The sequence below is a fragment of the Solanum verrucosum genome, unplaced genomic scaffold (genome assembly GCF_900185275.1).
Source record: "Solanum verrucosum unplaced genomic scaffold, falcon-dt-bn FXZP01000062.1, whole genome shotgun sequence".
In the NCBI taxonomy this organism is placed as follows: Eukaryota; Viridiplantae; Streptophyta; class Magnoliopsida; order Solanales; family Solanaceae; genus Solanum; species Solanum verrucosum.
Genome location: NW_026020477.1, coordinates 6,604,221 through 6,629,688, shown reverse-complemented (window position 1 = coordinate 6,629,688; position 25,468 = coordinate 6,604,221). Strand labels below are relative to the sequence as shown.

General features: G+C 32.7%; 2 protein-coding genes across 2 annotated transcripts in view; both read right to left on the bottom strand.

Moving 5' to 3' along the window:
- Nucleotides 1-25,468, bottom strand: part of LOC125809198 (gamma-glutamylcyclotransferase 2-3) — a 1,073,903-nt gene that overhangs the window by 955,185 nt on the left and 93,250 nt on the right. The window lies entirely within an intron of this gene.
- On the bottom strand, nucleotides 308-13,377 carry LOC125809140 (uncharacterized). Its single transcript, XM_049488793.1, has 11 exons — nucleotides 12,915-13,377; nucleotides 10,784-11,184; nucleotides 10,470-10,547; nucleotides 9,405-9,507; nucleotides 8,671-8,759; nucleotides 7,484-7,595; nucleotides 5,499-5,552; nucleotides 5,363-5,411; nucleotides 2,402-2,502; nucleotides 886-1,004; nucleotides 308-807 (listed from the first exon to the last, which is right to left on the bottom strand). Exons 1-11 carry the CDS (start codon nucleotides 13,341-13,343, stop codon nucleotides 465-467), a joined length of 1,878 nt encoding a protein of 625 aa, XP_049344750.1. The 5' UTR covers nucleotides 13,344-13,377; the 3' UTR covers nucleotides 308-464.

Here is a 25,468-nt window from a genome sequence, read left to right as displayed (position 1 = left end):
AAGGAAAATATTTCTTTTTTTCATAAACTCCGCCCATCCCCCCTCCCACCACACACACCAAATCATGATTTATTTTTGCTTTATGTCAACATTACTGTGGACTGTTATTACGATCACTTCCTTTGTGTACTGAACTACACTAATTCTTATTTTTAATCTAAGTTGCATCTCACTAAAAGAAAAAAAATAATCAATTTCATTCAACAGATTTTGATTGTGCGAAGGGATGAAGAGTATGAGGCTTTACTGAACTGGTATGCGTAAAGATAAGATTCAATATTTTCTCATCTTATGCTTTAAAGAGATATAAGAAAAACTCAAAAACAATTTTATTCTGCAGCTCGATGGTTACACATACATCTCTACAAGATAAATTGATGGATCATGTTCAGGATATCTTAATATATATATATATATATTAAGGGCCAATACAAATTAAAACATCGAAGATGACAACAACTCTTCTAAAGGAAATTCCTTTGAAAGGATCCAGAAGAAAACCTGGAAGTGAGACCCTGAGACATGTCCGCAGCATCAAGCTTAACATTTTGCCTTCCCGCTGTCAAATCCTTCTCACGATCCCAAGGTTTCCATGGATGATTGCCTTGCCATTCTTCTTTGGTTGATTCCTGCTTTGATTTTTTCTTTGACTTGGTACGAACTGTCTCTTGATGCTTTTCTACCATAGATTTTGATCGTCTCGATTTGTTATACTGTTCCACCAGTTCAGCATCGACACTTGATCTACTCTTTTCTTGCAGCTCTTTAGAAGCAAGTGCTGAAGCCTCATTGAAAGCCTCCAGATAACTGAAAATACAAAATAATTGAGAACCGAGATATCTATTATCATATCCAAAAGATCTAAATAACAGAGAATGAACATACTTCATTTTGGCTTTCTGAGCTCGATCTGATGGGGTGTCTGTCCAGGCACTAGTATCACCACGGCCTTCTTTCGAGCTTTTGCTAAAGCTCGTCTTTGAGTGCATGCTCACAACGCCAGCCTAAGCAGTCATGGAATACATCATGCAGAGTTTCACGAAGTAAAAGAAAGGAAAAACACTTGAGCAGTTTCTCATTCAGAAATTAATCAAGGATTTCATGTTGTCTTTCTTTTGGACCCCCACATTATGTATTCAAGAATTTATACATGTATGATAACATATGTTGTTATTTTCTTAGAATTACTGTTTCTTGTTACTTCAGGGTAGGGAATAAAATACTGGATTCGTACGGGAAAGAATCTGGTGCTGCCATTCAATGAACTTCCCAGAGCCATAGCTTCCCATTCAATTTGTTTTTTCTTCTATTAGATTATTGTTCAATATCAATTCCTTTTCAACAAGTAAGATATGGTTTTGTAATATTTCATGGTCACTGAACCCTTTAGGGTGAGAAGCATGCTAATGATGGGTCCAAAATGTTTCCAGGTTACCTAACGAGGGGGGGGGGCAGACGAGTGAAACGTATGGAAAGAAGAGATGGCTAAAGAAATTTAGGCACAAATATACCAATGCTTGAATTGTATGTGAATGTTCGGAGGGAGCTTTAAAGTAAAAGATAAAATTCTTGCTGACTTTGACAACCAGCACAAAACCTTGGTCTCGTGAAGAAGCTGAACATGACAATGGCAGTTCAAATTTTACATCACTAATTGGTTCGGCTTTAGACTCGGATATGGTGCTGAATAATAATACAGGCCATTTAGGAGTCTAAATAGGTGATGATGACAGGAATCAGTAAGTCAGAAGGAATTTGAAATTATGGTTGACCTGCAATGCCTGATAAACTAATATGTCCAAGATAGGCCAAAATTTATGGAAGAGCTAGGGAGCAATAGGGAGGGACAAGAATTAAGAACAGGTATGTAGCGAGAAGCCAGAGACATCAGGATTGACTTCAAGCTTAAACTGCCAGTTAGAAATTATATTGGAATAGCCAACCAATATTGGATCAACCAACTACACCTCAATCCCAACCTAGTGGCGGGTATGGTTAGCTACTTGTGTGTGTGTATATATACTATCAATAAATCCCCAACGTTTAGACAGTAACTTATCTTGGCCTGCCAACTACATTCCACTATCCCAGTTTAAAATTCTCTCTTCTTTTTAATATGAGTGTATATTAACCCTTTATCTTGTACTCTGATCTCTTTCATAGCTTGAAAAATATTATTATGATCATTCCTTGTTGGGTTTCCAATAACCTATATTTAATACTATCTGTAATATGCCAAATGCATCGATTGAGCCAGCTGGAGTAGTAGAACAATTAGATAAGCAATTATGCATCTTGGCCTGAACATTTAAAAATAGAACCAAGTTTGATCTGTCAAAATCTTAAGGAAAAGCAGCAAAAGGACATTCATCAAAATTGAGTGGAAGAAACAAGACCTTACTTTTCTTTCAGGAGGCAGTGTAGTCATCCATTCATCTCTTTTTGGTGCAACTTTGACCTCCATCTCTGCTAACAGCAGATCATCACCTTCCATGGAGATACCTGAAGCAAATAGTAATTTTAATGAAAAGAAATTCCTCCTCGTCAAATCGAATGTTATAAACATACTGGACCATGACTTATCCCAAAATATTGAGCCATAATAAATTACTACCGTTGTTCCAGTTTATGTGACATTTCCTTTTAAATCTATTCCAGAAAGACTGACCGCTTACTAAATTTGGATAGATTATAACTTAAAACTTCTCATTTTACCCTGAATGGCAAGCTTTTTAGCCACCCAAATGTTATGACATGTTTAAGACTACAAATTTCAAAAGTTCCCATTTCTTTCTTAAATAAAAAATTACATGCCCAATCAAATTGATTCACATAAATTGATACAGAGGGAATACTTAGTTGGAGTTTGAAATTGTAATCATAGTATAAGAACAACAACATACATAGTGTAATCCCACAAGTGGAGTCTGGGGAGGGTAGCGTGTATGCAGACCTTACCCTTACCTTGGGAGGTAGAGAGACTGTTTTCTAGACCTTTGGCTCAAGAAAAATCAGTATAAGAAGTTTCCAAATATAAGGTGATAGAGTGTTTATGTTATCAAGTTATTAAAGGGTATAACATAAACTGTTGACTATGTATGGTAAGCCCCAAGTCACTACTTTGTGAAAGATAAATTTGGCACAACAAGGAAATGCAGAATTTAATTTGAGAAGACAGACAGTACTCTCTATCATTTTTTTCTTACTAATAGATTATTTTGCAAAGGACCATATCATTTACTAGTTTTCTACCAGACATTCTTTATAAATGTGGAATAACTGAATAAGCCACCGACAATATGACACAATATATAGATCTTGTATCTTGACGCACTTCATAACTATATTGTTCAGCGATCCATGAAACATGACAATCCTCAAGAGACAGCTCACCTAACAGTGAGTTTCTTATTAGTTATAACCAGTGTTGTGAAAGGCGAGGCAAGGCGACCCTTCATCGCCTTTTAGCTTTGTGGCGAGGCGATCTCCAAAAGGCGACGCCATGGAGGCAAAAGGCGAGAGGCAACAAAGGGGGGGAAGGCATCGTCTTTTGTATTATCTTAAAAAAAATGCAACCAATTAAGGGTTTTAAAAGTTAAAAGGTACTTTTAGGGTTTTCGACTAGACTAGACTCCTCCGGCGACCAGCCAGCCTTTTCCGACTACTCCAAAGTCCAACCAATCCATATTTCTTCTTCAGATTTCATCTTCCTCGGTTTCTTTTTCCTTCTTCTTCTTCATACTTTAGAGTCACTTCTACCTCTCTTTTGACTTTTGTTCTGTTTTTTTCTCATTCAAGTTCTAAACTTTTAGTATGTACCATCTATTTTCAGTTTTTGAATTGAAATATTTGCTAATATGTTATTGCTATTGAGAATCTGATTATTTACATGTGCAATTAAATATTTTAACTTTTTGGTATTAATTGGTATCACATTTCAAAAGGCGAGTGGCGAGTGTGGCGAGGCAGACCCTTGTCACCTTTTATCGCCTTTCGCCGTCCAAAACACTGGTTATAACACAATCAATGAACCCTAACCATGTAAATCTAGTGGTACATGTAGCAGCTGCGGCAGTCTCTCCCGCTCCCCCCCCCCCCCTTTCCCAAAAAAAGGACAGAAAAGTGTTCCATAACGGAAGAAGACAGAAATCTAGAACTGCGTAACAAGAATTGACTCCAGCAAAGCATGACAGCAGATTTACAGGGAATGGAAGTTCAGACAAATCTCCGAGGTAAATAAGCTAGTAAGACAACATATGAGGGCGGAGGACATGATCTCTCAAGTAAAGAAAATAAATATATAAACAACCAGAACGTGAAAGTCCAAGCATGAAAATTAAGCTAAACGATGCATTACTGAATTAAACATTAATTGCATAGACACTATCATCTCTATCTCTTCCTAACTCACATCTGCAGGTGTTTGCGCTATCTATATTCAACTGTGTCAGTCTCCTCTAAAGTTGACTGCATATCTTAACGAGAAGCATGGTTGTAGTGGTACATAAACAAACAGGATTCCTGAAATGGATTGATAACGTAACCAAACCTGCAGATAGTCTTCATATGTTTTATTCATCAGTAATGGACTATCTAGTACCACAAATGATAGATGGGACCATATATCCTTCAAAGGTGTGGAGCATGACAAAGGATACAATCACATACCCGGAACAACACAACAACAACAACATACCCAGTGTGATCCTACAAGTGGGGTCTGGGGAGGGTGGGGTGTACGCAGACCTTACACACCTACAAAAGATTATTGTTTGTGCTGCAAATAGAATTTCTATTGTCTAGTCACATGCACCATAGTGTAGTCCAAGCAATGAAGCATGGAAGAAGTAAAAGAAAGTGGAGTTAGGCTTTTAGTGAGAGAAGAGTACTTTGGGGATTATAAAATCATGAAAGGTATATTAAGGCAAACTACTTGAAGAAGAGCTCCCTTGACAGAGCCCCTTTAAGGAATTTTCTCACTCCAGTTCAATTGAACCTCTCTCGAATTCTTCTAATAAAGTATAGACATATGAGTTCATTTCTTTTCCTCTATTTCATTCTAGTAATTGAATGCTAATAAGTGGGTTCAAGTATACTTGCTTGGGTTGATTACTTTCTTCCTTTCGTTCTTATTCTATTTCTACTTTTTGATTTCCTTGTGTTATTTCCGTCGTCACACATCCACACCCAAATCGTGTCGGATTGACATGGGTGTGGCAAGAGTCTGACCAACATAGATGGAGTTCACAGACAATTAAGCAATAGCGAAGTTGAATAAAAAATTAGGTACCAATCACATAAAATTTGAGCAAGATAGTAGAATAAAATGAATGATAAACCATGTTTAGCAAAATGGACCAACCTTGCAAACGTCTCCATTGGGCAGCTTCACGCATAGCTTGTAATTCTGCCTACGGAACCGAATCTTGTGTTAACAGATTGGTAGTCAAGAGTGTTTTGAGTTATCTTCATACCCAATGGGACACAAAAAATTGTACCTTCATTTCCTCTTGTTCTTCCTTGCGCTTTATTTTCTCATCCAACACTTTCCTCTACAAAAGAAAACAACATCTTCTTGATAAATTAAATGAAAACAACATTTGGAAAACCCAAAATAAAGCATAGTTTACTGTAAATGTTCTCCATAATATAGGGAGTTACAAAGTAAGCTCAAGGAACTGAATGAAACAATGGTAGGCCACAATAACTAGAATACCTGATGTTACGGCATCAAATCATAGCAAGTCAAATTTTCAATGTGCTAATTCTGAGTGGTTATATAATATCCTACTGATTTTTCTCAATGATAATTCTTTTAGACTAGGAATCAACAAAGTGAGGTGAAAGTGATATAGTAACAGAAACATCTAGAACTGCAGTCCCTAGGGGAAAAAACCTACACGTGATCCAATCCAACTGAGTGTTCTCTAATTACAGTTTTCAAAGTTCCCTGCAAAAGTATGATTGTCTTCCTAAGCATTTTAATTTCTATCAAAAGATGAGAGCATAAGTCATTGCCTGATTTGTTTTTTGTGTACAAGGAAGCCAAATAAACTTTAGCTTTCTTAATTTCCTTCTAAATCCGTGTTTGAGTGTCACTTATAAATGTAGAAGATTCAAGATTGCATGAAGGGAACTATGTCGCTTGGACTCTTCAAAGATGTTGATGGGTGTATGTCGGATCTTGCAAAATTAGTGTATTTTGAAGGATCCAACACGGGTGTGGCAACACTTCTGGAGAGTCCGAGCAACTTAGGAAGAGAATACATACGTGAAAAACATATAATAGTACCTTGAATAAATAATAAAGATTGCATTGGGAAAAAAGGAACCACTTCATCTTTGTTAACTTCTAACATTCTGTTGATAAACTAAATACTAATTTTGTGAAATAAGGTATGTGATCTTCCGCCTTCATAACTTCCAGTGGTTTGCTTATAAGTTAAAACGACAGCATGTCTTAATGATTTTTCAACTTCTCGAGTAGGCAGAAGTCACCACTTCTGTATTTCCCGGGATTTTTCTCTCCATTTCATTTTCTTAATAAGCTTCTCGACTTCATTGGTTAAACTAAAATTTAAGAATCTATCAACTCCTAAGTAAAATGTTAAGCCTAAAAAGTCACACATTAGTAAACAGGAAGTGACACTGATGTTAATTGCAAAATTGTGCCAATTGCACCAAAATTTCTTGGCACAAAATTGAGATGATGCACTTGAAGAGTATTTTCAAATATATATTTTTTTATGACAAGGGAAACCCGCAACCGCTACCCTTTGGGTGCGCATAGGGTAAAACCCCCGCTCCTATGCAATAACTCGTAAACCACATAGGAGAGGTAACCCGCACTAGGCAAGCCCGGTGCGACGAGCTCGACCCAGAAGGTAAATCCCTTGATTTCGTTGGCAAGGGGTTTCGAACTTGAGACCTCCAACATGGAAGTTCCAAGCCCAAACCACTGGGTCACCCTGAAGGGTAAGAGTATTTTCAAATATTAATGAAAGGACATAAATCATGAGCTCTTATCTCAACCAAAGAAATGTATGCCAGGAGAGCAAGAAAGAAAAATGACACCAAAATAATTGATTCACACAGCACCTAGCAAATCCAACTTAGCTATCCTAAGGAACACTAAGGCAAATTTGACAAGAACCACTATGAAATAATGGTCCATCCTCAAAATTAACTAGGTTACTCGAAAAGATTCAACACAAACCAACTACAAAATTTGGAAATATTCAACATCTGGAACCAAAATATATGGGACAATATCTACACCCAAATGACTAGGAGCAGTTACCCTTGCTAGCGCAGAAAATATGTCCATTTGAAGTTTGATAATGAGAAATAAATGGAAGAAATCTGCATTTAGCCTTGCTATTAGAAAATCAACACAGGGTTTTAAGCCAGACCTTAAGGAAGCTTCTCTTCACATAACAAAATTTGTGAGGAAAATAAATGATTGTATCACTTAATTACTCACTTTATCTGGATCTTGCAAATCTTTAAAGGCTTTGTTCAGCTTGATGAACGCTTGGTGAGCTTCAGGATGCGTGCACTTATCAGGATGCACCATAAGAGACAACTTCCAGTACCTAAAGCATACACCAAAATAACAAATAAATGAGGATGGAGTTTAAAGGTGCATTTAACAGCATGACTGACAGCAGCAGCTACAAGTTAACTGTCAACCAGCAGCTACAAGTTAACAGTCAACTGATGCCTAATCCACATCTATGGTTCACATACCAATAGGAGTAGTTACACCATCAGGACAAGGAAGAAAGAAATAATGCTTCCACTAATTCAAGTGAACAAGTTGTGGGTAAAGTTCCTCTTTTTATGGTGATGGTATAAGCATGTGCCGTGCCACAACCGTGTATATAATTATCAAAATATCCAGTTGTCTCAGGGAACAGCTGGATATATAATCCAAAAATCGTATAATAAAGTAGGAGACATCTATTTAACTCCTCCTCAACTAGAAGTACGTGAAGGCAAAATGCTTAACAAATTAAATGACAGCAACCTGACTTACCGTTGAATATAAAAATCGCAAATTATAGATGTAATATAACATATCTCAAAATAATGTATAAGCAAATACGAAAGCAAACATGTTTGAATATTTCAGTAATCATGAAGGCTACAGCTAGTACCGGACAGATGATTTGGACAACATCCCCCTGTGACAATTTTCAAGATTTACTTAAACTTATTTTAGAATGACATATTATAAGCAAATAATATGATTTGAATCAACTTAAAACCAAAAGATCGTTGCACTTAGACAATCACTCAATACTTATAAGCAACATATGAATGCCATCAGGGAGCATTATTACTACCATCCTCCAGGGAAGTAGCAGCTCACAGCTGTTCAGCCGCTTCTCTAGGAGATAGAAGATGTACCTCTGACTGGGTTCACTATATTTAAGCACCAAGACTATTCAGGTTCAGAAATCCAATCAAACATTATTTACAGGAAAAAGGAAAGTCTGGAGCAACTTAGCTCATCTACCAGACCAGTTCAAGAAATTGAAGGCCGTATGCAGACAACTTATAACCTTGGGCATCAATAATTTTAAGGATTGAATTCTAACCTACAGATGCTACTCTAATCTTAAATAAAAATTGATATGTCTCTCCACAAACAAGCAAGCAATTTACCTTTTCTTCATGTTATCACTCAGCATATTTCTGTTCGCACCCAAAACATCATATGAGTTGTCTGCATCTGCTCCCATGATTCTTGTAACCTGACCAAGTAAAAGTACTCGTTATACACAATTTTGATTGTCAACAAAGAGTTACATAGAAAAGAAGATTCTCAACTCACCTTAACCAAATGAACATGAACCAAACCCAAACCCACAATTAACAGTGTAAAAATGTGACAAGGCCAGGCTTCACTAAATGTCATATATTTAGAACCCCAAACACTACTAGAAGTTAACAGAACAGAAATAAAAAGCAGCATGGGAAAAGGAAGAGTGGAAGACCAAGAGAAGTTGTAAAGCAGTGACGAGAAAATAAATCACAAGGTTCTGCTACTTTTAGCAATTCAAATTTCTAATTTTGCTAACTGAGAGGAAGAGAGAGCAACAAGCAAACAGGTAAAATAAAAACTGTCAGTTTTTTAAAATAAAGAACAACCCCACTTCTTTCAAAAGAAAATACAAATTACAGTACCATATAAATACCACATTAGCTCCATTTGGTTTGGTTAAACTAAAAGGAATGTCAAATAATCATAAAACTAATTATCAAACCAAATTTCAAGTGTAATTATGTCAGATTGAAGGTACAAGAAAGATCACACAAGTATGATTGTTAAGGAGAAAGATACATAGAAACAGACAACAGATAGACCGATAGGGAAGAGAAGAGAATGGAGGAAGAACCTCTTCAAAACGTTCGGCCTCGTTTGCTGATTCTACCTCAGTCACCAAAGCAGGAGGTGGGGGTCCTATAAACAATTCAGTATCTTCTTCCAGCTCAACATCCCTGGAAACATTTGTCAGAGACACTTAGTGCAGTTCACTTTAGTCTGGTATAACATAGATGACATCCTAACTGTTATTTGAAGCTTCTTGAGTGTGGAAGGGATAACTATTAAACTTCTGAGAGCAAGAAGTACTTGTAGAAACAACAAAGAGAGGCTGATCAAACCAGTGAGCTCATCTAAGAAGATCATAGTACTTTTGTGTTAATATGTCAAAACCAATCTGTTTTTCCATCTCTGAACCAAAGATTTTCTGAAGGGAGAAACTTAAATCTGAGTTACTCTGACTCTTCAAAATCCCTGCCGCACCCATGTCAACACGACATGGGTGTGGATGTAGGATCCACACCGGATTTGGTCAACTTACCTTCAGTTCTTAGACTACATATATGACCGAGAACACAGAAATATAGATTAATTGGGTATTTGGTTTTATTTTTGGGTTTATGTCATATATATAGAGAGAGAAGAGTTATATAAAGTATGAGAATGCTCTGCTATAACGACGAGATATCTTATGATTATGATTAAAATATTAGGGTTTATAAAGAAATATTTTTTTACTAGTTTTAGTTCAGTAACTTTAATTAACCGAAATATATACTTTACATGATGTAATTTATATTTATTAGTCGTAACCCAGCACCTGTATCCGCATTCGGATCCATACCCCCAGAATCCTAAAATTTATGTGATGAAGAACCCAACCCCTAGATCTACACCCATATCCAATAGTCTGAGCAACATAAATTAAAATTCACCAGATGTGATGCATTGTTATCAATGCTGTAGAACGGTCTAGTTCAATAGGCTAAGTAAAGAATCAAATTATCTACTCCCTTGAGCACATTCCAAATACAGTTTAAGTTAAATACCAATAGGGTCAGTTAGTGTTAAAAAAAAACAAGTCCACAAGTACATATCTAAGTGAGGCAATAAACTGCAATGGAGAATTGAGGTTTACCTCAGCTCCGCTTGTGCTTCAGTTAACTTAGCTGCGGCAGCAAGTAGTTCTGCAGAAGGCATTGCAGGGCCAATCACCCTGCACAAGCGCAAAGGAGATCAAATTAAAATAAGACAACTTAGGACTAGAATGAGGTTTTGATAAAAGAAGAAACCACCTACTCAACCATCATCACTGCCTTTTATTTTCTCAGGTAAAAAAAGGAAAACTGTAATTCCTTTTTACTTTTGTGTTTGGGGAGGGAGGGGGTGAGGGACATGGACTTCTCTCTATGTAATATAACAAATTTGGAGGTGGAAACCTTCTTTACTAACCTCTTTTTTGGGCCAGTATCTTCTTCGGCAGGCAAGCTTAAATTAGCATCGTAAGCGGTAGCATTATCGCTTGGCAAACTCAAATTGGCATTATGACCATTAGCTACTTCATTTGGCAAACTCAAATTGGCATTACAATGTTCCTGTCCAACTCCCGAATCCAATGGCTTGGACTGCTCATCATTTTGATGCAACCCTTGACTTCGAAGTTGCATTTGGGAGCGGATTAAGGGTCCTACAGTCTCCAAAGTAGGAAATGCTTTTGATGGTAATAGAAAAACATGATCACCTGTTTCCTTAAGGTTTAAGGAGAGGAACAGTTTTCGCAGACGCTTGACCAACAATTTTTCAGATAAACCCCTTATATCTACAGCTTGTCCATCATCAATCATTTGTAGAAGCTGTATTGAATTTACAGAAGACGTTAGCTGAATTTGGCTCATAGTTATATGTCAATATACACTTGAAGATAAAATAATTATGGTTTAAAATCCTGAAATCAAGTGTGCACTAATAAACCAAAGGAAAAAAAGAAAATGTATGGGAAGGGGATAAGTACACTGTCTCGTACAAGTATACCAAATCCTTAATTTAAGGACATATTTAATGCTATTTATGATCGAGTAGAAGCTTATGGACACAAGTTTTTTTGTTAAGGTAAATAACTTTTTTATTAATGGACACAAGTTTCTTTGTTAAGGTAAATAACTTTTTTAATAATGGTAAAATCTCATGTATACCAGCAACACTCAAAAAGTAGAGACTCTACAACATAACATGTTCACAACGAATGACACCCAATCTACTATAGTCTATACACATAGGAATGCTCATGGACACAAGTATATTCCTATATGCCTACAAAAACAAATAGGTCATGTATATACTCACTAAAACGAAGTAGAAAGGGATTATTTTGACAAAAACTAGGATATTGCAGGGGGATTACCTATAGATGGAATTTTCTGGAAGTGTAAAAATTCTAGTTCTTCATTAATTATTCAATTGGTAAGGACCTTGAATAATGCACACAATGCAGCCTTTCCTTGGCAGATCATTTGGAAAAATAACTCATCACTGAAAGTCAGAATCCTCACCTCAAAAGCTCCAACATGACCTAATTTAACACAAGAACTCTACAGCAAAGAGTAAAGACGTAGCGATTTGCAGCAAACTTTGTCAGAAGACAAGAGAATATATAAATGGATTGTCACACTGTGAGATGGCTCAACTCATTGGCACTGTGCAATCTTAGCATGGACTCTCTAATTCCTCAATATTGAAGGAATGCAGGTTGCTGGATTTAGTGCAAAACTCAGCAATACTATTGAGCTAGAGCCTACAGTTAGAATGTGATAACTATTGTTTTGAAGATAAAGAAAAAGACAGCTCCTAATAAAATGAACTCCAGCAAGTGGAAAGGGAGTTATTCTTTGTGTTTCATCTTTATGAATTTTGATAAGCATTTTGTTAACAGCATCTCATACTTTTTGTTCCTTGCAACTTCTTCGTGCCTGTTTTGACACATACCTCACTTTTAAAAGAAAAACAAAGAGTTCCATCCAACCATATTATCAACTCCTCAATTAAAATAACATTTTTGTTCAAACCGTTTATTTATTTAACACAACCCTAAAGATAAATTACTTGTTAATAGACAGAGCCGTTTGCTTACTTTCTACTCCTTGTCTCAAATTCTTTTTCAATTTCCCTTACCAAGAATCAAAGGAAAAAATCTACCATTAAGAATCTCAAATGCACTAGTAGCATTTTTCATGTAGTTTCAGAATACATAAATCTTCTATTCAAAAAAGTACATTATGAAATATGTCTGCTTTAGGATTAAACATTGGTTAAGTTGCTCAAAAAATGAATGCTTCATAAGTGAATTAATGCACATCTAGTTAAGAACAAAATTTGGTCATTACAACTTCCAAGAATTTATATGTATCAATTGTTTAACTATAAAATTTGATGATGATATTTTCTTTATTAAACTAATTATTATTGTAATTTCTTCCATTATCACACCATGGGAAAAAATGAGTAGCAACAACAATAACAATAACAACAATAAAACAATAACTACAATTAATTAGCTAATTACAGAAGAACAATTAAAATGTAGTACCTGTTCCAAATCACCAGCTACAGTAGGGAACTCCTGCAATATGCCTTTGACCACATCCCCAGGACTATCCCTTCGCTGCTTGGGCTGGAAATCATCACAGTCTGACCCGGAACCGGTGTCCGATTCACTAGAATCCGAATACTTCCTCTTTCCCTCTCGTTTCGATCTCCTACTACTGCTGCTGCCTCTATGCTCCCGCTTCTTCACATGCTTCTTTTTTCTCTTCACCCTCTCCCTATGCTTATCACTCCTTGAGGAGCTCCTCCGACTCCTCTCCCCCTCACGACGCCGTTTGTGCCGACGCTTTTGCCGTTTTTCATCTTCAGAGGAGCCATCAACTTCATAGTCAGATTCAGAAGATGATTCAGATGAGGACGTGGCTGATTCTTCTTGTTTTCTTTTCTTCCTCCTGCTCGAATTCTCTCCCATGGTGATCCTTGTTCTGCAGGAGAAATTCAAGGTGGAGATTATTAGAAGCTTTTGTCTATTCTGGTTGCTGATCACAAATTTGTTAAATTTGGGGACTCAAGTGTCCAATTTAAAACAATTTCTGGCTTTTTGTCATCCATTAGTTTTAAATAAAAAGGATTGTATTTTCGCTTATACACTCCAAAAAGAATTTATATTTGCCCTTCATATATTTTTCACTAGTGATGGTGTGCCCGTGCTGAGCACGGGCCCAATCTGGAGCAAACAATGGAGAAGAGAAATCAAATAGATAAAAAGTGGCTGAGGAAGAGGATCGCCAACAGAGTATAATGAGAAAATTTGATGATATATAATATCCTCATTCATCTATTTGTGTAATTAATAGACACTGCTCTTTTTATTTGGCATTACAGAGGGAGTACTTTTTTTTCCAAATGAGCTTGAGATGCATGATCAAACAACTAAGCAGATCAACTCAATTTCATCATCTTCATATTAACATTTTTTCTTACTAATGCAAAGCTTGATTAATGATAGAATGATTATCCTTGGAAATGCCTTAAAAGAAGTTGTGATCATTTTTCAAAACCCAGTAAAATTAGTCACAAAAATATGACTGATGCACGCGAGTATAAAGATCCAAGGGAAGCAAACTCACACAAACTATGTTTAAAATGTGAAGAAGCATCATAACAAACTATCAAATTGTGAGAATATTCATCAAGTTTTTCTTATTCTTTTCATCAATCCTTAAAAGGGGAACATAATTACTACTCTCTCCAGGGAAAATAGTTTTCGGAAATGGTCAGCTAAAGGAGATGATACTTCATGAGAAATTAATTCCTCTTCCTCTTCCTCTTCCTCCGCCTCCTCCGCAGCTCCGCCATTTCACAAAGATCAATTTATATGTTCTTCTCATTATCTTATTGACGCAATACATTGAATTATTTTTTATACAAAGGAGTGACCACACACCCTCACAAGTCACATATATGATATAACCAGAAATTTGTGAAGATATGCCACTGAAGCTATAGCAGAAGAATTCAGGAACAAGAGGTTAATTCTGTACTTGAGCAAAAGGAGCAGTCTATCTTGATGACCCAAAAACTATCAATAGAGCAGTCTATCTTTAGGACGGCTTTCTTTCATGTCAGCATAAATACTTTATAAAGTAGCGATGAACACTTAGTTGAGGGTCATCACAAAGAAGCACCCACTTAGAATGTTTACAATTGTGGGATTAGAATAATAAGAGAAAAGAAGCAGGGATTAGAATAATAAGAGAAAAGAAGCAGAAATCCGGAGTTTAAAGATGAAAATAAGAGTGACGCTTTCCTAGGAAATAAGATATACCTTTTTTAGCATTTAGTAACGGAAATCAACTCATAAATCGGTAAAATGCTCCCAGCTGAAGGAGACTTCATTACCAAATTCGAACTCGAGATTTTGGTTAAGAGAGGAGAGAACCATCCCTTCCTTCAGTGGTTATTTTGCATCTGCAACTGTGCAGAACCATTAACCACAACCTTGATACCTATGCATGTCTTGACTATTTATATGAACTTGGCAGTGGTTTGCTTGAGAATCTTTACTAGAATGATCCATATTAATCCATATACTAAACTAAAATACATGAAATGGTAAATTCACTAAACTTTTTGGGTAGTAATACAACAGTGAGAACACATTTGATTTATCCACATCTACACAAAGAAATGGAAATAATCAATTGAGATTTGTCCTACATGAAATTATGAGAAGATCACCTTCTAGGTTGTGCTTCTATAAACGTAAAGTTTCTAACTTCTTTTTATATGAGGAATTGATGGTGGTGTTCGGACCAACTTGCACACACCTCGACTATTTCCAAGTACTACTACCTCCCGCTAGCATAGTAAATAACAACAAACGCTTAACTTTATTGAGTATTAATTCAACATTGTATAATTATTTTGCATCCATATTATACCAACAATTCTTTGACATGAATACTGCCCTCAAGGACGTGTACAAGAAGGTCTTTGGTTAAAAATGGAGACTAAAATTGTAATTCAAAAGGTTTCAGTAAATACATGCTTAGCATAACGAACTCATACGATCTAAATATCTTCTCATCTTCACAATTAAGAAGATCCTGTCTTCTTTCTAGGTAAAAGCCAAAAGAAAATGCTTTAGTCTAAAGTGTTTAACTTTCAAGAAATACAATAACCCATCTCACCAAAACAAAAAGTAAATTTAATTCTCGAGTACAAGGAATTTGGAGACAGGGGAAAAACTTAATAGTAGCAACAACTGCAATAAAAATCAAGCAGAAAAAGGCCAGCACAACATTAAAGTTGTACATCTCGTAAAATCAAACAAATGAAATGCTTACAGGCAGGCCTAAAGTGATAACATCAGCCTATCACCATCATCATTACTCGTCTTTCAGAACCCTCCGTCATCCCCTAAATTCCCTATTTGGCTTCGAATTCTAATATTGAAACTTGTGGTGATATTCAAATCCATAAACAAAATTAACGTAGTCCAGAAATAGCTATACTTTCTTTTGGGGCAATTTCACGAACACCTTTTATGCAAGTACGGATGTTTTACCTAATATAACAAACTCTTATCTATTGTAACTTACCTTGAAACAGATGAAATTTAAGATTAAATCAAATCTTGAAAGAGCTGAAACCGATGAAATTTAAGATTAACCCATGAAAAAATAAGCAAAAAAGGAAACATGCAATACAATAACCTAAATTCATGGAAAATTCAAAACATCTCGAATTAGAAATTAACACAATCTTAAACCTAACTAACATTAAAAGGCCAAATAAAAAAAAAACGAAAAAAAAAACACAGAGGGGAAACTTACCTGTAAACTGGGCAAGAAAGAGCAGTAGGAGCTTAGGGAGAAAAAGTATTCTTGAAGACTTGTGATGTGAAGGAGGAGACTGCTTCTAACCACAGCAATGTGAAATAAGTAGCAGGAGGGCCATTAAATAAGTTAAATCAGATAGTTCAACCTTTTTATTCACAAAGTACAAAAGGCAACAACAGTTAAAAATATGAAAATGTCAAAAATATCCTTAAAGCATCTGGTTTAGTTAAGGCTTTTTTTAGACATAAAAACATACATAGACATGACATTAACTTGATGTTAGCTGGCAACTATAACCTTTAACTTTTGGTGTGCACAAGTAGACACTTAAATTTCTATAAAATTGAACAAATTGACACATTCGTCCTACATGGCACCCTACGTGGCAATTTCATGTCCTACATGGCATCCTATGTGTATTATGTCATGTAGTATAAATGTATCTACTTGGTCAATTTTATACAAGTTTAAGTGCTTACTTGTGCAAATTCAAAGTTGGAGAGGATAATTGTCTGCTAAAGTTAAGAGTCATATATAAGTATTATGCCTTTTTTTTACTTAAAAAAAAGTACAACCTAAAATGCATTATTGTACAAGAATAACATTGCTAAAAATAATGGAAGATCCTAAAATATCCCTAACCTAGAGTAAACAAACAGCTAACTGTCTTTTATATATATACTAGATATGGGACCCCGTGCCAGCACGGGGCCCAATATATGTTACTGTTTCTGTTTTAATTTATGTGGTACATATGAAATTTGAAGTTAATCAATTTTTTAGTATGTTTTTATATATTTTAAGTTGCTAATTATTTGTATTTAGAGTATGTTTTACATAAATATATTAGAAATCACAATAATTAACAAGTTAATATAAAAAAAAAACTTATAAAAAATTCATTGACTTTTAAAATTTCATTTGTATCACATAAATCAGGACCGAGTAATATATATGAAAATTACATAAAACGTACTATAACTCACAATAATTAGCAACTTAAAATATCTATATATCTATATTTCTCCCAATTTATGCGGTATAGATGAAATTTTGAAAGTTAACAAAAACTTTTTATATGTTTTTGAAATATTTTAAGCTATTAATTATTATGATTTATAATACTTTTTACATTAAAAAATTATTTATATAAAGTATAAACGAAAAAATTTAGAAAAAGGAAACATAAATGTCAGCAGGAGTCCAATCTATGTTAATTTCTATGTTTTAATTATTGTAATACCGATTGAATTTTGAGAGCCAACTATATATATATATATATTAAATTTTATTAATTTAAATTTATGATCTCAATTGTCAGCCTATGCCACATTATAAAATGTTCCAAAGTAGATATCAGATTTACAAAAATGTCGATGCCAGCTAAAGTAATAAAATAACATCTAAGGGCATGAACCTATATATGTATATATAAAGCTGAATATTGACAATTTGATGTGGCATCTCTCTATGACCAGTATTTGTATTCATCTTTTTTTTTCCTTTTTTTGACATTTTATCTTTGTTTTGTATTTTTTATTTGTATTTAAAAAAAAGTATTTATGTCATACCCGATTAATTATGCCCTTTATAACATCCATTACACTAATATAGATTTAAGTAAATGAAAATGGAAGATGAAAAGATAAAAACTATTCATTTTTTATAATTATTTAGCCTATAAAATAAAATAAAAAATAGTTGAGCATTTGTAACAAATAAAAACAAATTTCTTCACTTTGGCTCTTCTTCTTCTGACGATAATGATCAATATATGGTATCAACTTTTGTCGCTAAGATGTCCATCAAATTTCTAGGTCATGTGGCTTTTTTAACAAAAGAGAAAGAGAGAATATCTCATGATTCTTGTGAAGACATTGATGTAAAGAAAGAGATTATGTAACAAAAAATTCTTTTCAAAATAAAAGACGTTTTGAAAAAATGTTTATTCCTCCTACAAGGAGAGAAAATTCATTGTGGTTGAGAAATTTATAAGAAGCCTGATTAGTGTTTCAAAGGGTAAGAAAAATTATTTGGAGAAAAAATCATTCTATTTATGGAATTCGTATCAAATTAGGAGGAGAACAAGCAAAAATTTATTTTGTGATTTGAAAAGAGAGAAAATTAGATATTATTTCTTTCAACCTCATTATTCTTCGAATTTCTTTCTTCTTTTATTTTGTCTTTGATTTTTTGTATCTTTAATTAAAGTTTTTTTTTCTTATTTATCTTTAATTAAAGTTTATATATATTTTCTTAAAAAAGAATTTAAAAAGATGATCATATTTAGTTCCTTTCCTCATCAATGCTATTAATCTCATAATTAGTGTTATTTATATTATTTTCTTAATTACTTTTTTTTCTTTCATTTAATTATTTATTTGAAGAAATTAGTTATTATAACTTTATAAGAATTACACATGTATTTTTACATAATTGATTTGTTATTTTTAAAATTTTTGGATCATTCTTCATCTTAAAGTTTCTATCTATATGTAATAATAAAGCAAAAATAGAAAATGTGGGGTGACACTTTCTTAGCAATAGATACTTATTTATTCTGATCAATGTTTCTGACATTTTTTGTTATTTTTTCCTTAAAATAATTGTTGCCTCGATTTTTAGTTTTACTTTTATTTTTTTAGCAATTTCTAATTTTAAAAGACTGAAAAATTTATATTGAAAATTTACAAAATATAAAAAATGATTTATTTAACTCCTATCATCATCAATATTATTATTAATTTGTTTTAATTATTTTCTTAATCTTCATTTCATCATTAATGTAATTTATATCATTTTCTTAGATATATATATATATATTTGTGACATTTCTTAGAAGTTAGGATTACTATTTATTTAATTTTTAAAAATTTTGAATTCAAATACAACATGTTTTATTATAATTACATTTAATATATTAATCAATATGTTGTACGAATGAAAAGAAAATTATCATTTCACAAAAACAAAGGTTAAAATATAATTTATTATGATTAAGGAAAGATAAAATTATTATTCCAATATCCATAACCATATATAATACATTAAAAATTAATTGAAAAGCTGTAAATGGAAAAGGAATCACCATTTAAGGAATCATTATTTTTAAATTTTTGGATCATTTCTTCTTGTAAAAGTTTCTATCCGTACGTAACAATAAAGTTAAAATAGAAAATGTAGTGACACCATTCTTACTAATAGATAGTTATTTATTTTTATTAATTTTTTTTTGACAATTTTGGTTATATTTTTCTTTAAAATAATTATTGCCTCGATTTTTTTTTTAACATTTATTTTTAATTTTAAAAGATTAGAAATTTTATGTTAAAAATTTTAATAATAGAAAAAATGATTTATTTAACTTTTATCATCATCAATACTACTAATTTTTTTGACGTTTTTTCTTAATCTTCATCTCATCATTAATGTTATTTATATAATTTTGTTTAATCACTTATTTTTTCTTTTTTAACTCTTTTTTATATATAAAGTTGGATATGTAAATGATGATGTGACATTTCTTAGAAGTTAAGATTACTATTTATCTAATTTCTCCAATTTTTGAGTTCTTTTGTCATACTAAATACAATATGTTTTATTATAATTACATTCAATATAGTAAACAACATGTTCTAGGAATTAAAACAAAATTATCATTTCAGAAAAATAAATGTTAAATTATAATTTTATTATGATTAAGGAAAAATAAAGATATTATTTCAATATCCCATAACCACATTCAATACATTAGAAATTAATTGGATATAACTGTAAATGGAAAATGAATCACGATTTAAGGGAAATAAATGTTTGCAATACCATAATAATTAAGGAGAGACTAAGATATTATTTTAATATCCTAATTCGGAACTTTTAATCTACTACTCAATTAAAAATAAAATGCATTTAATAACATGAAAAAGTTATTAGTTTAATATTTTTTCTCATTGTACTAATTCAATTCAATCAAACTTAATTTTAAAGATAAAATAACAGCTTCATTTTAATTGTTGTCAATATATTTCAAAAAATTATCGTGAAAAGGCTTTTCTTGCACCTTATTTTAATTTTCATATACTATTATTATTTTTTCTGTCATTTTTCAATGAATTTTTATTTCGATTTAAAATTTAATGTTTATTCTTAAAACTCTGATGGTACAAATTAAGGTGGAGTAGAATATAATAAATGATGATTCTTCTACTAAATAAGAAGATATAACGAAATTGAAAGGGTGAAGGTTTTTTTTTTTTAAATGGATAGGAAATTCTATTAAGGTATCATTACGTCATTATTCAATATATTTTTAATATAAATTTCATTTGTTGATGCATTTGTTTAGTACTCCCTCTGTCCCTATTTACTTGTTTACTTTTCCTTTTATAGTTGTCTCTAATTACTTGTCCATTTTGACAAATCAAGAAAGAATATTTTTTTACCTATTATACCCTCAATTAAATGATTAATTACTTTGAAAATTGCAGAACTTTTCATCTACTTCATAATTAATAGGGGTAAAATGATAAACTCACTATGTCATTAATTGATTTCTTAATAAATGTGTAAATTTAAAAGTGGACAAGTAATTAAGGACAGAGGGAGTATTACAGTCTTATTTGACATTATAAGATATTTCTTAGACATTTAAGAAGAATGGTATACCGAAATATATATTATATATTAAAGGATGAACTTCATGCAATGGAAGAATTTGTTATTAGCAAATATATTTTAACTTATTTGATAAAAAATATATTCTTCCTCATTTAATAGATGTAAAATTTGTGAAGCTTTATTTTTTTTTCACAATCTTCATATTATTAAGACAAATAATAATATTACGATTAAACAACAAAGTAAATATAAAATTAATCAAAAATATTTAATTTAAATGATCGCGCGAAGTGCGGGCAAGTTGTCTAATTTAAAACAAAAAAGTAAAATTTAAATGGGTCTACTATAGAATTCCTAGAAATCCAACTTGAAAAATTATGTTAAAAATGGAAAATAAAAAGTGAAATAAATTTAATTGAGAGTTATCTAGGGCTGGGCATTCGGTATTTCGGTTCGGTTTCGGTTTTTTTTTTTCGGTTTTTTCGGTTTTCGGTTTTTATACAATGTGTACCGAATACCGAACCGAAATAATTCGGTTCGGTTCGGTTTTTATTATTTCGATTCGGTTTATATTATTTCGGTTCGGTTTTTGTTAGTTCGGTTTTTTTGTTATGGGCCTGCTTAGTGGGCTTTTTAAAATTTTGTAATTTTTTTGTTTATTTTATTTATATTTATATCTTTTTACTTATTTTACTCAGTTTTTTAAATTATTGTATGATGAAAAGTACTAACTACGAAACTGCTTGCTTGTCTTTACATCTTTAATAGGAGTAATTAACAAAGAGTAGATGTTTCCTTTGGATTCCCGTGCTAATAATTTTTAATTTGTCGTTTCTTTTCGAGGATATACGGTAGAGGTCAAAACTAGGTTGTGAATCTTTTATTTTGTAGAATTGTATTTGTACAGAAGAAGTCATTGATTAAATATTAAAATATATAAATCTGCAGTATTTGTTTATGTTAAATTAAATATAGGAGTAGTATTTATAGTACTCATTTCACGCCTGCCTTAATTTGACCCCAGAAGTGAAATAAATTATAATTAAAATACTACTAAAAGTGTAAAAGCCAATAAATTATAAATTTAAATTAAGTACTACTAAAAAAGCCTTGTGAGTAGTTTCAACTTTCAAGTTCCACACTTGTTGTTATCATTGTTCTTTTTTTTCTTTCAAAAAGTAACACACAATTACACAAATACAAAGAGTTGTTATACAAATCTCTTTAACATTATTATAAAATACCATAGTTTTACTCAATGAATGTAGGGCAACTCAATTAAACTATCAACCTTTAATTTCCTAAGGAAACATTTAAATCCATTTTTATTCCCCTCAAAAATCGAATCAAAATGAATGAATCCTTAGAATAATACGAAATGATGTGGCAGTTTTAGGCCAAAAAGGCACTATCAAATAGGCCAAAAGGCACTAACAAGTAACAAGTAACAATTTAACAAGTAAATAAACTTCACTACATTTCACAAATACAATAATCAATTGATCATGCCATTACACAACAACACAATAACAATCTAACAAGTAACAATAATGCACCAATGTAGTTTTCATGAGACCACTTTCAAGTTTCAAGTGCCAACAATAACAAACAACAATAATGAGCAACAAACAATGTAGCCTCTTCCATGAGACCACCTTCAAGTTTCAAGTGTCAACAATAACAAACAACAAACAATGTAGCCTCTTCCATGAGACCACCTTCAAGTTTCAAGTGCCAACAATAACAAACAACAAACAATGTAGCCTCTTCCATGAGACCACCTTCAAGTTTCAAGTGCCAACAATAACAAACAACAATAATGAACAACAAACAATGTAGCCTCTTCCATGAGACCACTTTCAAGTTTCAAGTGCCAACAATAACAAATAACAATAATGAGAAACAATGTAGTTTCTTGACTTTCTTCCATGAGACCACTTTGAAGTCTCAAGTGCCAACAAAATTACCAAAACACTAACAAAACTTGGTACTTTACACCTTTCTTCATTGTCTCGACTTTGGACCTTTTAAAATAAAATTAAATGTTAGAATACTACTTTTAAGATTAAAAAAAATGATATGATTAAATAAATGACGTATTAAACTCACCACTATTAAATACTTGAGACTTGCAAGCCAATCATAGATCAACAATGGAAGAGTTTCTTCCACTATTTGCCATCTCTATAAATAAGAAAATCAAATATGTCATACAACACAATAAGTCTTTTATTTTTTCCAAAAACAAATAAAAAATAAAAAGTCTTACCAAGTTCAATTTTTTCAAGAAACTCCAAACTTTCTTCAACACAAATATGCTTAGTTTCTTGTCTAAGCCAATCTTGAACACAAATAAGGCATTGCACACATTTGGGAGTCAATGAACTTCTAAAGGGATCAAGAATACGACCACCCGTGCTAAATGCACATTCCGATGCCACACTCGACATAGGAATAGCCAATACATCTCGAGCCAACTGTGAAAGTATAGGAAATCTAGGAGAATTAACTTTCCACCAAATCAAAATATCAAAGTCCTCAGATTCAGGCTCTTGGTCTTCAAGAAGATATCTATCCAACTCAGATTTAACACCTAAACTTCCAGAATCTTCCTTTTGTTTCTTCATGTAAAACTTAGTTCTCAAAGAATTTGTTTTCACATTTTGAGAAAGACCATAAGTAGATGAACCAGAGGAGTCAGATGAAGATGATTGATTTTTAGAACCTTTTGCATACTTACTTACATAGATCGCAAACAAATTCTTTAAGTAAGCATTTACTTCATTATTCACTATCTGTCCCTTTTCTTCCCCAAGTAATTCTTCAAGAGCAAAACTAACATACATAAATTTATTGCGAGGATCCAAAACAGAAGCAATAAAAAGCATTTTGTTCATCTTTTCAGGAGTACCCCAATATTTCTTGAACTTTTCTTTCATCCCCGAAGCCATTTTACTCAAATCAACATCATCACTTGTCATACATACTTTCAAGTATGCATCAAGCTCACATATATCCTCAAAATGAACATTACAAGTAACATACCGTGAACCTGAAACTTTCAATGTGAGCTCATAAAATTTTTCAAGAAACTTTGTGATATTCCTCACATTAGCCCAATCCTCATATTAAATTGAACCTGCAATACTTCCATCTTCACAAACATCAGTAGCAAGAAAAGAATTAAAATTACCATCATAAAGATCAAACCTCTCAAAAGCCTTTTCAAATTTTTCTGCCGTGTCCAACATCAAATAGGTGGAATTCCACCTAGTAGGCACATCTAAAGACAACATTTTATCACATTCTATTTTTTGCATTTCAACACATTTCAAGAAGTTTCTTGTCCTTGTAGAAGATGATCTAACATATTTCACCATTTGCCTCACCCGTTTGATAGAAAGACCAATTTCTTTCAAACCATCTTGCACAATTAAATTAAGTATGTGAGCCATACATCTCACATGGAGATGCTTACCTTCCATCATATTAGTTCCCCACATATCTAATTTTTTGGACAACTCTAAAACCGCCACATCATTTGAAGAGGTATTATCAACCGTAACAGTAAAGACATTGTCCAAGTTCCAATCAAGTAAACAATTACTAATACACTCAGCCAAATGCTCACCTTTATGACTAGTGATAGGACAAAAATTCAATATTCTTTTATGAAGCACCCAATCCCTATCAATAAAGTGAGCAGTCAAACACATATAATTGATTCTTTGCACCGAGGTCCATGTGTCTGTTGTGAGACAAATTCTTGGTTGTATTTCTCTAAAAGACATTTTCAAATTCATTCTCAATTCACCATAAACTTCATAAGAATCCCTTGTTATGGTTCTACGGGAAGGAATCCGAAACAAAGGTTGAACTTTACTCATAAACTTCTTAAAACCTTCTTTTTCAACAAAACTAAAAGGTAGCTCATCCAAAATTATCATCTCAACTAAAGCTCTTCTACATACCTCTTGCTCAAATTTCCAAGTCTCTATCGAAGAATTGTTACTTTGAATATTTAACAATTTTTGAATGCCAGGTGCAACAGGAGGGGGCTTATACACTTTACATCGGTTAGTCAAATGTTGTCTCAATCCACTTGTTCCATTTCTAGTTGTATTAGCAGCATAGTTTTGTTTACAATGTAAACACTTTGCTTTAACTAATAAACCATTTTAAAAAAAAAATTCGAAGTGTTGCCAAACAGTAGACCTAGGATCCATTTCTTTTCTTTTTTTTGTTTCCTCTGTGCCAATTGAGGCATCATTGCTAGTAGTAGGTGTATTATCCGTAGAATCAGCCATACTTATTCGACTTTGATTAGCCACACCCACATTTGATTGATTTTGTTCAGCCATCTATATAATAAAAAAAAACATTTCACAATGAATTCACACTTAGAATATTAAGGAGCAAATAAGGAAAAGAAAATGATAATTGGATGCATTTTTTCATTGTGGTTTCTTTTTCTTTATTACTTTTGCTCTTCTTTTTTTTGTCTAAGATTTGACCATTTGCTAGAAAATAGAAATCAGAAAATACAATATTACAATTATACAAATGAGCAAATCAAAATAAAAAAATAAAGTTTAAATATAAAAATTAAAAATATACAAATCTGAAATCTTTATTA

What these genes read in the sequence shown, in the direction of transcription:
- LOC125809140 (XM_049488793.1), bottom strand. Translation starts at nt 13,343, where the DNA reads ATGGGAGAGAATTCGAGCAGGAGGAAGAAAAGAAAACAAGAAGAATCA. An exon ending in AGTGATAACATGAAGAAAAG is followed by an intron (nt 7,596 to 8,670) that starts GTAAATTGCTTG and finishes TGTATGCTTTAG; the next exon opens with GTACTGGAAGTTGTCTCTTA. An exon ending in AAGAACAAGAGGAAATGAAG is followed by an intron (nt 5,412 to 5,498) that starts GTACAATTTTTT and finishes TCGGTTCCGTAG; the next exon opens with GCAGAATTACAAGCTATGCG.